General features: G+C 36.8%; 4 protein-coding genes across 5 annotated transcripts; 1 reads left to right on the forward strand and 3 right to left on the reverse strand.

The window, feature by feature from the left end:
- Window positions 1–634: 634 nt before the first annotated feature.
- On the reverse strand, window positions 635–2,021 carry LOC111462775. 2 transcript variants are annotated; one of them, XM_023106513.1, is made up of 2 exons: window positions 1,539–2,021; window positions 635–750 (listed from the first exon to the last, which is right to left on the reverse strand). In XM_023106513.1, exons 1-2 carry the CDS (start codon window positions 1,909–1,911, stop codon window positions 728–730), a joined length of 396 nt encoding a protein of 131 aa, XP_022962281.1. In that variant the 5' UTR covers window positions 1,912–2,021; the 3' UTR covers window positions 635–727. The 2 variants fall into 2 exon arrangements, with proteins under 2 accessions (XP_022962281.1, XP_022962280.1); XM_023106512.1 differs by lacking the exon at window positions 635–750 and adding an exon at window positions 1,050–1,225.
- Window positions 2,022–4,268: 2,247 nt separating this feature from the next.
- Window positions 4,269–5,129, reverse strand: LOC111462773 (ethylene-responsive transcription factor ERF003-like). The gene is made up of 2 exons (XM_023106511.1): window positions 4,932–5,129; window positions 4,269–4,856 (listed from the first exon to the last, which is right to left on the reverse strand). The coding sequence occupies exons 1-2, from the start codon at window positions 5,012–5,014 to the stop codon at window positions 4,457–4,459; spliced, it is 483 nt and encodes a 160-aa protein (XP_022962279.1). The 5' UTR covers window positions 5,015–5,129; the 3' UTR covers window positions 4,269–4,456.
- A 2,766-nt stretch (window positions 5,130–7,895) lies between these two features.
- Window positions 7,896–9,141, reverse strand: LOC111462772 (ethylene-responsive transcription factor ERF003-like). The gene is made up of 2 exons (XM_023106510.1): window positions 8,651–9,141; window positions 7,896–8,577 (listed from the first exon to the last, which is right to left on the reverse strand). The coding sequence occupies exons 1-2, from the start codon at window positions 8,731–8,733 to the stop codon at window positions 8,121–8,123; spliced, it is 540 nt and encodes a 179-aa protein (XP_022962278.1). The 5' UTR covers window positions 8,734–9,141; the 3' UTR covers window positions 7,896–8,120.
- Window positions 9,142–11,251: 2,110 nt separating this feature from the next.
- On the forward strand, window positions 11,252–12,975 carry LOC111462968. Its single transcript, XM_023106803.1, has 4 exons — window positions 11,252–11,282; window positions 11,971–12,179; window positions 12,276–12,379; window positions 12,471–12,975. The coding sequence occupies exons 1-4, from the start codon at window positions 11,252–11,254 to the stop codon at window positions 12,517–12,519; spliced, it is 393 nt and encodes a 130-aa protein (XP_022962571.1). The 3' UTR covers window positions 12,520–12,975.
- The last annotated feature ends 730 nt before the right edge of the window (window positions 12,976–13,705 follow it).

A 13,705-nucleotide genomic window follows, 5' to 3' on the forward strand; every position in this document is an offset into this window, starting at 1 on the left:
TATTTCCATCCCCTTCTTTTCTCCAGCTTTTTATACACGGTTTCAATTCCAAACAACCCATTAAAAATTAAGCCTAATTATACAAAAAAAAAAAAAGGTTCAATTTTTCATCAATGGAAGTCTTCGACGACCGAGACACCTCCAAAACCTTCGTCGCAGAACCAGGAGCAACACGATGATGAATTACAGAAGGGTTTTGCTGAACAAGACGACAACCACCATCATCTCCGCCGTGGGGTTCCGGCGGAGGAGCTGAATCTCATCGGCGGCCTGAAAATGGGTTTACCGGAACCGAGGGTATTTTCGTGTAATTTCTGTCGGAGGAAATTTTATTGCTCACAAGCACTTGGAGGCCATCAAAATGCCCATAAACGAGAAAGAACGTTGGCTAAAAGAGGCGGTCAACGACTTCCGGCATTTGGCGGCTACCACCACTACGCATCGGCGGCGCCGTCCAGATCGATTGGAATTCAGGTTCACGCAATGGTACATAAACCGCCTCACCACGCGCCGGCTTTTGGAATCCTCTACGGTTGGTCCAGAACTCCGATCCTCTACGGTTGGATTGGCCTCAGTGTCTACCATTTCGATAACAAGGTGAGCAACATTTCTAGCCTTTAATGCTTTTAGCTTTATGTTCTTGCCTTTTGGTCTGTTTCTTGATGATTCCTTAGAAATCACGAACCTCTATAATGGTATGATATTGTCTCATAAGCTCTCTGTGGTTTTACTTTTGATTTCTCCAAAAGACTGTACATGAATGGAGAAAATGTTTCTTACTTATAAACTCATATTCCTGTTAACTAGCCAATACGAAACTACTCCTCTCAATAATCCTCAACATGCTTGTTATTCATGAGTAGCTTAAAATATGTGATCTAAAACCATGGCTACCATTTAATCTCTTAAAAAAATCTAAAATCGATATGAATTTTAGTTAGCTACATTTTCAAGGCTCACAACTTGTTTATTCGACACTTGAAAACTCTATTAACATGACGAACATGACTACGTCGTTGACATGACTCTACAAATTAACACACAAGATTCAAATAAGAAAACCATGAATGAATCTTTTAATTTAATATGTGGTTTTCTTTTTAAGAATAATATAAATTTGGTCAAATAGTCAAACCTCGAAAACATGTAACTCTGCCACGTGGTTCCACAGCTCTCCCATTCCAAATAAAAAACCATTCCGATGCTGCCACGTGTCTTTTTAAAACTGTTCTTCAAATCCGACACATTTCAGACTAAACGATGATTGATTCACTTTCACAACAATCAAGAGATCTTGTTTCCTTCTAACACCTCATCATATACGAGACGCAAGGCAACCAACCAACACAATATATATATATATATTTAAATTTTCATTTATTTATTTATTTATCGTAATTTCATCGGGAAAGAACAGATATGACCAATTTCTTCCTATGTTGGATCAATCTATTAAAAATCTTGAATAATTCTGATAATGGGTTGTTCTAATCTTTACTGTGTTAATGTTTGAAACAAGAAAAAACAACGGAAATTACCAGTTTTGAAGCTTTGATGATGTTGTGGCTCAGATGGGCAGCCGCCGAGCTCGGATTCCATGACGGTAGCCCAGTCGAGCATGGAGGAGCTTCCACCGGAGGAACCCACCGACGACGACGTGGAGTGATTGTTGATGGAGCAGAGCACCGTCGCATTCCTCTGAAGCGACGTCGTCTCTGTTTCTCCATATCGGAATTCTTCTTCATCTCCGTCGAATCTGGACATGAAAACGGCGTGGCGGTGGTTCTTCTCGTCGTCGAACACCCGCACCGGAACTGGCGGAAGCAGGCGGCGTAGGGGGAGGACCGGTGAGACATTGGGAGGATGAATGGGAGAGTGAAGAATGGTCACGATCTGCAACAACATAAGCATTGGTCTGTGGAAAAGCAGGCCTTTAAATGATTGGGCCGGCCCAAATCATTGGCCCATATATATAATAGAAATTAAATTAATTAAAGAAAGAGACGGGCAGTTGGGCAGTAGGGCAGGGGTTTGAATAATTCCCGAACACGACAAGGACTGAAAAGAAAACAAAGGAACAAGTTGTTGTTAGTACAACAGAACATCCCTTATCTCCCTTTTTGTCACTTTCTCTATTCTTTTTGTCCTCACCTTTTTTTCTTTTTAAATTAATTCAACAAAATATATTCAAATTAATAAATAAATATTGAGAATTTAAAATAATAATAAAAGGAGAGAAATATGATTGAAGATCGGGAGGAGTGGCGATGCATGAGATTCTATAGGCACGCCATGATTGTCTGCCCCATCATTGTGTTTGACTGCCTTTCTCCTTTCTTTACCTTTTTTACTCCAAAAACTTTGACTCCCACCTCTCACCCACTCCACGTCCTTATAAACAATATTTCGTTCTCATTTTCAACGCATTAACCGATGTGGATTTTCACGACCCAGACGTTGGGTACTCGTTCTCCTCTCCAATTAATGTGAAATCTCACACTTTACCTCCTTTTGTGGCCTAATATCTTCGCTGGCACTCGTTCTCCTCTCCAACTGTGATGTCCCACATTGGTTGTGGGTCGTTACAAAAATGGTATCATAGCCAGACACCAGACGACGTGCCAGCGTTCTCACTGTTCCCCGAAGTGGGTAGAAACGAGGCGGTGTGCCAGTAAGGGGGATGGATTTGGGGGCAGTCCCACATCCATTGGAGGAAGGAAAGAGTGTCATCGAGGACACTGGGCCCCGAAGGGGGGGGGGTGGATTGTGATGTCCCACATTGGTCAGAGAGGAGAACAAATCACCATTTATAAGGGTGTGGAAACCTTCCCCTAGTAAACGCGTTTTAAAGTCTTGAGGGGAAGCCCGGAAGGGAAAACCCAAAGAGGACAATATCTACTCGCGGTGGATCTGGGTCGTTACACCAACCAATATGGGATCTCACAATGCACCTCTTTTCGGGGGGCCACTGTCTTTATTGGCGCTCGTTCCCTCTCTAATCGATGTAAGATCTTACCACTTTAGTCATATTTTTTAGGAAGCTCGGGTTGTTTATGGAGATTGAAGGAGGGGTGTGATGGGACATGTGTGACTTTGGAAGTGAGAGAAAAAGAGTACCAAATGTGGGAAACTCTTTTATTTGTTGTTTCATAGATTTTCAAACTACCAATGATGATGAACTCACTAACATGGCATGATAAAAGGGCATAGCTTTAAGTGACCCAAAACAGATGCAAAATAATAATGAAAACCCCTTTCCTCCAAACAAAAAACAAAACCCCTTTATTCATTGTTGTTTGTGGGGAACAAAATCATCAATTCCCAAACATACTCTCACCCATCATCATCAATTTATCCTTTCCATTCTTATTTTCTCTCATCGCTCACGTACCATATCAATTATTCGTATACTTATACATATCATTCTCCCAGCGTTCCTGTATGTAACCGTTCAAATTTACTGCAACCAAATATTGTTTTCTTTCGACTTTTTCTTTCGAGCTTTCCCTCAAAGCTTTTAAAACGCTTTTGTTACGAGGAGGTTTCCACACCCTTATAAAGAATGACTCATTTCTCTGTCCAATCAATGTGGGGTCACACAATCCACCCCCATTCGAATCCCGGCATCATGGCTGGCACACCCCCTAGTGTCCACCTCCTTCAGGGCCCAGCATCCTTACTAGCACACCACCAGGTGTCCGCCCCCTTCGGAGCTCAACATCTTCGTCAGCATTCATTCCTCTCTCTAATCGATATGGGATCTCACAGAATTTCTTGAAATTGACACGACTTGAATGCACAATTTCTCATTAGAACGAGCTTTCTCGAGAGTGAATTTTGACCGAGATATATAGTGGTTTTTAATTTGTAATTTGATTTTGATATGATTAGCAAACAATGGTGTGAAATGATATAAATGATTGATGGAAACTGAAATAGATACCCATTTGTCCAATTCATTGGTTGATTAGAAAGGAATAAAATAAAAAGTACAAAATGAAAGTGCATCATTTGGTATTTTCCGGCTTTCAGTTTCAGACTTCCATTGCTATCAACCAACTTTTATGTTTACAATATGTTCATACCATATGATATCAATTTCAGATGCAAATATACAAATATGATATGATATTAGTTTACCACTAATATCAAATTTATATGATGGCACTTAGTCATGATATCAATTCAAAACCGACGTCATATCCAGTATCATATACATACACCATGGTCGATTTAAAAGATATCAATTTTAGAAATGTCATCATTTTTAATATAAGATAAGCTAAATATATATATATATATATATATGTGGAGGTAGTAGTACATTAAGATAATGAGATTATACAGATTAAGGTGGAGCTAATTATCCACTATGCTACTAACAATATATATATATATATATATATAATCCCCAAAAAGTTGGAGCAAAATGGGGTTTTAAAATTAAAAATTAATATCAAAACGGCTGAGGCGGCGGCGGCGGCGGCGGTACAACAGAGCAGAGCTCAACAGACCCATAATGAATCAACTCCTCGATCATCTGTTCAATGTGGTCCTCTTCCAGAGCCACAAACGGCTGATGGGCAGTCTCCATTTGTGTCATTTTCACCGCCCTTTTCTTCTCGGCGGGTTTCTGCGGCAATGGGTTGGTCAAATGAAGCGACGCCATGTAGCAGCGGTGGAGTTTGGCGGTCAAATTAGCAGAGAGGAGCTTAGAAGAAGAGGAATTGGAGTCATTTGCGTTGAAAGGGAAATTGGTTCTGGCACGAGGACCGCACATTAGGCGAGCAGCTTCATCGTAGGCTCTGGCAGCGTCCTCAGCCGTTTCGAACGTGCCCAGCCAAATTCTGGTTTTCCTGCAAAACAGAGAGCAAGGTAAGAAAATTTAAGCAAATGGGTGCAAGAAAATAAGATAATATATGGGGTTTTACAGTAAAGGGTGACGAATCTCGGACACCCATGAGCCCCAATGCCTTTGACGAACGCCTCGATAACGCTGTTGAGGCCTGGCCATGGGTAGTGGGTTATCGTTGTCTTAGTTCTTTAAAGTGAGCGAAAGGTGTTTGTGAAAATGCCTGAAAGAGAAATAAGGAGTAGTTTGATAAATAAGAGGGGAATTGAAGGCAAATGTTATGAACCAAAACCAGCCCAAGAAAAGTGGCAACAATTATGACATATAATTATTGTGTTGTCTATTTCAATTTTTACACAATGGGTTTTGAGGTTGTTTTTTTTCTTTTTTTTTTGGGATTTTAAAGAAAATAAAAAAGCAAATCTCCTTTATATATATATATATATTCAAAAATTGTGGGCTTCAAACATGAACAATCATTGAGATTCTTTCTCTATTGTGGGGATTAAAATTAAAATTATTGTTAATAGAAATTAATCATGATTATTATTATTATTATTATTTTGCCCAGCATATCACATCAATGGTGAATCAACGAGGGATTAATTTAGATTATTTTGAAATTATTATATATTTGTACTCGAAATTCTATGATTTAAAATATTTTATGTTAATTAATACAAAATTATGCTATGATAAATGAGTAGTGATAAGGTTAATAAATAAATAATGTGAATATTGGGTTTATTTTTATTTTGTTTTTTTAATTTCCCAAAACTTTTAAAAAGGGAGCATAGATAGTTCATCGGGGCGTCCGCTTGAGTTCCCTTCCCTAATCCGGCAAATTTTCTCTTCCACAAAAGTCGTCGCGAATTTTGGCTTTTTCTTTGCTTAGGGTTTCGGGAACTACAAAAAAATATTCATTTTATTTTTTACAATATGCTTTTTTTTAATTAATATATACTATATACTTCAAATATATTTACATTCGATTAAAATTTAAATTTTAAAATTCTATTTTATTTAATTTATGTATTTTTAATTATGTTTATTACGTTCTAAAATGTTTTAATTTTATGTTAACTAGGTCCGTGCCGTAGACCGTGTTTTAAAATTTTGAGGGTAACCTTAAGAGAAGATTCAAATAGGACAATATTTGTTAATGGTGGGATTGAGCGGTTACAAATGGTATTAGAGCCAAGCACTGGCCTCAAAAGAGGGTGCATTGTGAGATCCCAGACAGTTACAGAGGTGAATGAATCATTATTTATGAGGGTGTGTAAACCCAGTCAGTTACAGAGCAAACCCAATCAGTAAAGAGCAAACCTTGTTAGTCTCAGTCAGTTATAGAGTAAACCCTGTCAGTTACAAAGTAGACCCAGTTAGTGCTTAGTTACATAGTAGAGACAGTCAGTGCATTGTGAGATCTCAGTCCGTACAGAGGTGAATGAATCATAGAATCATTATTTTTATTTAAAAGGGTGTGTAAACCCAATCAGTTACAAAGTAAACACAGTTAGTTACAGAGGCCAATGAATCATTATTTATAAGGGCTATACAAATAATAGATTTTTATCATTTAATTTTATATATAATAAATTCTTAACAGTTATTTACCAAATTAAAAATAATTGATTTATTAGAGGTAAATTTGAATTTCATGTCTAATAAAATTAAATTTAAATCAACACAAATTTTTAAAATAAAATGTTTTTACTATTGATTTCTTTATAATTTTAAAAAAGGTTTATGAATTAATTAATTATGACGTGATAAATTGATTTCAAATATCTCCCCACAAATCTTAAACGGACGAAATCAACGACAAAATTCAATTAAATAAGAAATTGAAAGTAAAAAACAATTTAAAAAAGTAGTTGAATCACACGTGGCAGCATTAGGATGAAGGGCCCCACGGGTATCAAACTACGAAAATTGGGCCCAAGTTTGTACCTACTCCAGTCCAATTAATTGTCCATTGTAGCGATCCGTGAAGCCCATGGCAGCTCGTTATCCCACAAGCCCGTTGATTTAGGGCGTTTGACTGACGCGACATTTGATGACGTGGCCCTTTCTCATTTGTCCGTCACCTTTTTCCCAACCACAGATCCCAACTGCTCTTTCACGGCTTCATCCTTTTTCCCTAAACATTAATCATTCCAATTAGCTAGTGATTGTGAAATATCTCCCATAGAAAAAAAATTATGAAATAAAAAAATATTAATACTACGTCGTATCATCATAATTTATATATTAAAATTTTTAACTTTAAACGTGACAAATCATTAAAGATTTAACTGTAAAAAAATGATTAAGTCAAAATGTAAAGTTAATAGAGAGGTTAATAATGGTTAATGATGATGTGTGAGCTAGCTAGCATCCATAACGGCTAAATCCTTCCCCTTTTTAGTTCTTTAGATTAAAAAAAAAAAAAAAAATCATGTGAATTTCTACCCTGTTTTTCTCATTGTCCTTTTAAGTTATTTAATTTATTAATAAAATAAAGTGGGGTCCTTAAAAAAAAAATCACAAAATTTTAAGACAAAATCTATATACTTTGTTGGTATAGACAGTAACTTTTATTTTATTTATCATATTCTTATGATCGCTCTCATTCAAATATGATCTCAGTTCATTTATATAGTTTTAGAGAATAATATATTAATAATTTTGTTTGAAAAATGAATTATTTATAAAAAGAACTTTATAGATTAGGTTATAACTGTGTAACTTTTCTAAAGAGAAAAAGAACAGAAGAAAAGTCGGAAATCTTGATTAATTAATTTAGAGCCGTCTTACACACTCGACGACGCTAGAAGAGTTTTGTATAATGTTCCATGTCGTTTCAAGAAACTTACCTTATTTTTATATTTATTAGGATTTTTTTTTATAAAAGAAATCCAAATATTTACATTAATTCAAATTTGAATGTATGTTTAAAAAGTCTAGAGGTAATGTACGGAATTGCAGAGCTTGACTTTGGTGCACATTGACGGTGATTTCTCAGGAAAAAGAAGAAAAGATTAATCGGTTAATTATGAGATTAATATGAAATTATAGGGATTTAATACTAATTATGTAATGGAAAATGGTACATGAAATAAAATGGGGGCGCCGCCACTCAATTGGCCAAACCAGAGAGAAACAAATCTGGGTTGGCCAAGAGGAAATAATGACCTCAAATGATCAAAAGTCGGGTCGTTAATTAAATTAGCTAAATTAATTGATATTTTGTACATAATTAGAGGCGGAGATTTATGGTTGAATGTCAAATGGGCTGAGCCTGCAGTCCGGCGGCGGAACGGAGCTCAATTCCGCCGTAATCAAGCAGCTCATCGATCATCTGCTGAATATGATCATCATCCAACGGCTCACCGCGATCCACGCTCTCTAGTTTGACTTTCTTCGTTGACGTCACGTCGGTTTCCACACCGACGGGAGCAATGCCGGATGTCACGGAAAAATCGGTTCGGATTGTGTCGGTTTGAGGGCGACGTGCGGCAGAGGAGGATTGCTTGGTGAGTTGCAAGGACGCCATGTAGCAGCGGTGAAGCTTGGCGGTTAGAGTAGCCGAGAGAAGGCGGGAAGATGAGGAGCGGGACAGAGAGGCGTCGTAAGGGAAGTTAGTGCGCGCCCTCGGCCCGCACATGAGGCGCGCGGCCTCGTCGTATGCGCGCGCTGCGTCTTCGGCCGTCTCGAACGTGCCCAACCAAATTCTAGTCTTCCTGTATGAACAAAAATCAGTGAACAAAAAGGATGGCGAATGGAGTTACTTTAAAGCTAGGAGAATGGACTTACAATAAAGGATGGCGAATTTCGGAGACCCATGAGCCCCAATGGCGCTGTCGGACGCCGCGGAATCTTTGTTGTGGTCTGGGCATGGTGAGCGGAGAGCGAGAGGTTGTGAATGGAAGTGGGAAGAGGGGGTTTAAGTAGAGAAATTGATGGGCATTTTCCAAAGACTGCACTGGCAAGCAATTTGGGTCAATATTGATCGGTCCCACAGGGTGGCTATAGAGCTATGCCCCCCAGTAGTTAGCAGTTGGGCTGGTTGCTAATGCATGTGAAGAATATTGAATAATATATATTATAGGTGAAGGGTTATTTCAAACTCACCAAATTTTATTCACATGATCACCAAATTCGAATAGATTTTGGTCGCTACAAAACAAATGTTCAACCTTTGTTATATGGGTTTTGGAAGTGGAGTTTTTAAGGGCAAACTAGAATGCATTATAAGAGGCCAATATGGTTGGGGGAATGGGCGGAAAATGGTTGCACATGTATTGAACCTCGCACCATGTTTCTGCAACTGCAAACATAGCCCATCTGGGAATCACTTCCTCTGCTTTACAATTATTCCCATTCCCCCCATTCTCTCCCTCTTCCCCCATGTGCCTATAAATCCAAATTTCTTCTTCTATCTACCAAACTCTAACCACCAACTTTCCATTTCCATATACAATCCATCCCCGGAGGTCCAGCGTCCACGCTGGCACACCGTCGAGAGATCCCACATCAGTTAGAGAGGGGGAACGAAGCATTTCTTATAAGAGTGTGGAAACCTCTCATAGGCGCATTTTAAAATCCTAAGGCTAACGGTGATATGTAATGGGCTAAAGCTGACAATATTTGTTAGTAGTGGGCTTGTGCTATTACAAATGGTATCAGAGACAGACGCTAGCCTCTAACGGGGGTGGATTATGAAATCCCACGTCAATTCGAGAGGAGAACGAAACATCCCCCATAAAAGTGTGGAAACCTCTCCTAGACGCATTTTAAAATCCTGAGATTTACGGTGATACGTAATGGGCTAAAACTGACAATATTTGCTAATAGTGAGCTTGTGCTGTTACAAATGGTATCCGAGCCAGACATAGGCCCCCAACGAGGGTGTATTGTGAGATCCCACATCAGTTGGAGAGGGGAACGAAACATCCCTCACAAGAGTGTGGAAACCTCTCCCTAACATACGTGCTTTAAAACCATGAGACCGATAATGATAGGTAACAGACCAAAACCAATAATATTTGCTAACAATGAACTTGGACTATTACAATACGATACAACCACGGTAATGATAAATTCTCATACGTGGGTGTTCAACACGTACGTGAAAGTCAAAATTCGAATCATTGACCTTTTGATTTACAACATGTTTGTCTGATTCGTGTTTAGGTTGACTCGCGTATCAAACTCATCATCCTCTTGATCCAAGAGAGACAAACAACTCCAATTTCAGGCGTTATGGTTCCCTTTTTCACTATAATAAATTGTAGTTGGTTTATAAATAGCATTATTTAATCAAGTTATGGAGAGTTTGATGCCACAAAAGATAGCAAAAATATTTAATTTTGGAAACTTATATTTGTTAGAGAATGACTTTATAAGCTTAGTAGATCCATGACAAAGATTTGTTTTCTTATATATATTATACATCGAACGTCCATCATATTCTCAAACTCTTAATTTACGTTACATTACATAAAAATTTAATAAGACCATGTGCGGTAGGGACACCATACATACAAACAAATAAACAAACAACGTCTCTTCTTTTAAGTAATTTGTTTATAATTTCTTGTACTCTTCCCTCGTTTTCTATCTTGTCCAAATCAAATGAACCTAACTATAACTCTATTAAAAAAAAAAATTAAATTTATATTTAAATCAGCTTGATTTTTTAATATGATATTTTAATTGCTAATGAATTTAAATAAGCGAGGGGTCGTTAATTAAATTCGGAGAATTGGAGGGGTTAGAATGTAAAAAGAAGAAGTTGGAGGGTTGGTTGTAAATGGGGAGTGTGTGTAAATATGGTTAAGTTTGGTTGACAGCTAAAATGGAAGATTAATTTGTTAAATGAATTAAAAAGAGGTCAAAAAGGGTAGATTTATGCAATCATTTGGACCCACCAAAACTATATAATAAAATAAGAATTAATAAAATTTTATATTAACCTATTTCTATACAAAACGCGTAATGTGGGCCCAACACACAACATGGGTGATCATCCCAAATTTGTCCTTTCTCTTATCAAATTTAATTAATTCTATGCTTTAAATATACACACAACGTTAATTATCATAATATATTATTAAATGACGTGTTAAATTATGAACAGAAATAATGTGCAGTATGGATATATCGAGTCGATGTCAAATTGGTTTAGTATCTCGACTCGAGATATCACATGAAGAATCGAACGCAGAAGAAACAAAAGTGACGGGATTTTGTTCAATGGTTCACAGGCGTTTGTAAGCTTGTGGCTCAATTGGCTTGTTTTTATTGCGTCACTCCAACACCAATCTCGCTGAGAAAATCAGGTTTTTTATTTTATTTTTATTTTTTTAATGACGCGGTTGCTGAAGAGTAACGCATTGAAGGGGATTGAATTTAATGGCCATCAACGTCATCCTTCTGGATGCTCGTAAAATTTGAATATTAATTACTGTGAAATTTAAAATATAAATGAGTTGATTATTAAGGTAGATAAATAAATAAAATAAATAAATAAATACTTGGATTATTGGAAAGTAATTAAATGAGATTGGACAAAATAGTCAAGCTCAAGCACGTGCTTCGACTGCCTGAGAGTCAACAGTTTTAACATGGACGAGGGAGAAAATTGGAATAAAATAATTAGCTTCAATAACTTAAAACCATTAATTAAATAACTCTTTTATTTATTTATTTTAAGGATACTTCGGAATTTCTTTACTAAAATCATAGCTATTATAATTTTTTAATTCTCTAATAATTAAATCATTAATTAGCAGATAATTTCGGAGTTTGCTCCCTGCTCCATGTGAAGCGGATATTTATTTATTTATTTATTATTATTATTATAAGTAAATAATACGTCTCTATTGGTACGAGAGTTTATGTTCAAAGTGGACAATATCATACCATTATGGAGAATTAGAGCTATGTCAAAAGGATCCTCAAGTGTTGAACAAATGGTGTACTTTGTTTAAGGACTCCGAAGAAAAGAGTCGGGACTCCCACTGGACAATATCGTTATTATTATCCATTATTATTGAGTTAATAATATAAAGACTTTTTAAATATAAAATTAAGAATATTAACCTCTTAAACATGACTTTAAAATTGTTTAGGGAGGCTCAAAAAGGCCTTTCTGGACCAGCCCATTTACATTGTCCGTCGACGAAATGGACTTGGGGATTGCCTAGGACCGAGCAATGTTGTGCTGGCGGTCCACATAAAGTGCTCATCTCCTCTTTCGCTCGTTTTCTCTGAAATTAGGGTTTCTGTTTCTTGTTTTCTGTTCGTAGCCCTCGCAGCCGGTTCTCGATTCTCCAAGATGGTAACTGGTTCTTCCTTGTACTGATTTCCGTTTTGTTTTCTCGCTTTGGATTTATTGTGCATTACACTTCCGGTTGATTTTCTTAAACGTGCGCAGCCGTCGCACAAGACCTTCAGAATCAAGAAGAAGTTGGCGAAGAAGATGAGACAGAACAGGCCTATTCCTCACTGGATCCGTCTCAGGACTGACAATACCATCAGGTCTCTACTCTTCCGTTTTCTTTTACTCAATGTTCTCGTTTCATTATTTCTCATTTCAAAATCTAACGCTGCATTTTGATGTATATTTCAGGTACAATGCGAAGCGAAGGCACTGGCGCCGCACTAAGCTCGGATTCTGAGGTGTTTTGCATGTGATTTTCTCTTCATCCTTGGAAATTGTTTTGATCCTAATTAAGCGTTAGTAGTGGAGAAGACAGAGAATATAGAGCTAGATGTTTGAATTTTTGCCTCTCAATTAAGAATTTATCGAAGAGAATCTCGAGTAGTCTTTAGGGCTACTTCTATGTTAAATTTATATCTGGAGTGATGTCAATTCGGAAGTTAATTCGTGTTGGTTTAGTTCAGTTTGGTGCTATTTCTTCTAACGCTAGTGCAGAGTTTTATTATGGCCTTTGATCATTGAAGTATTCAGGTGGATGAGATGAGTTTAGTATCTCTACTAGATCATCGATTGACTGGGTGCATTAGCTGCGTATCTGAACAAATTAACTCCTACAAGTGTGTTGTATGGATTTAGTTGTTAAATCTCTTCCTCTATGTTGGAACTTTGATTTTGATTCATGAACATTCATTCACTTTCTGTCTGTGTCCGGAACTCTTCACTACATTTCATGCTTAGTTTCTATCAGATCAGTGATCATAAACATAACTGTCCATTTTCAAATTTTTAAGTTTCATTTCTTAAGAACAAAATTGACTTTCAAGCTATTAGTAATTTGACGTGTCGCCATATGTCTCTTCATGTGATGAACAACATAGAAATAAGGTTGTAATGGCCTTTGGAGTTCCCAAGTGAGAACTAAATTTACAGGCTTTAGCAAATGCCAAGTCTAGTCACTTTTCATGTAACATCTCAAATCCAAATATTGTTTCTTTAGGATTTTCCTTACAGAAGGTTTTAAAATGCGGCTACTAGAGAGGTTTTTACATTCTTATTAGAAATATTTCGTTTTCTTTTTTCTCAACCAATGTGGGATTTCACAATTATCCCTTTTTGGGAGACTAGTGTCCTTACTAATATACTTTGATGGCATTTGTAATAGTCCAATCTATCGTTACTAGATATTGTCCGTTTTGACTCTATGTAGCACTGTCAATCTCATAGTTATAAAACACCTCAAGAAGAGGAAGAGATTTTCACACCGTTATAAATAATGTTTTGTTGTCCTCTTTAAATTCTTTTTTTTTTCTCACCATGTTATGAAATTTCTAAGATAATTGAATTAAATTTTATATTTGTAAACTAAGTAAAGGGTATATCTTTAAATTGGACTAAAAAATAATATTTTTATATATTAAAAAATG

Source organism: Cucurbita moschata, unplaced genomic scaffold (genome assembly GCF_002738365.1).
Source record: "Cucurbita moschata cultivar Rifu unplaced genomic scaffold, Cmos_1.0 Cmo_Scf00027, whole genome shotgun sequence".
In the NCBI taxonomy this organism is placed as follows: Eukaryota; Viridiplantae; Streptophyta; class Magnoliopsida; order Cucurbitales; family Cucurbitaceae; genus Cucurbita; species Cucurbita moschata.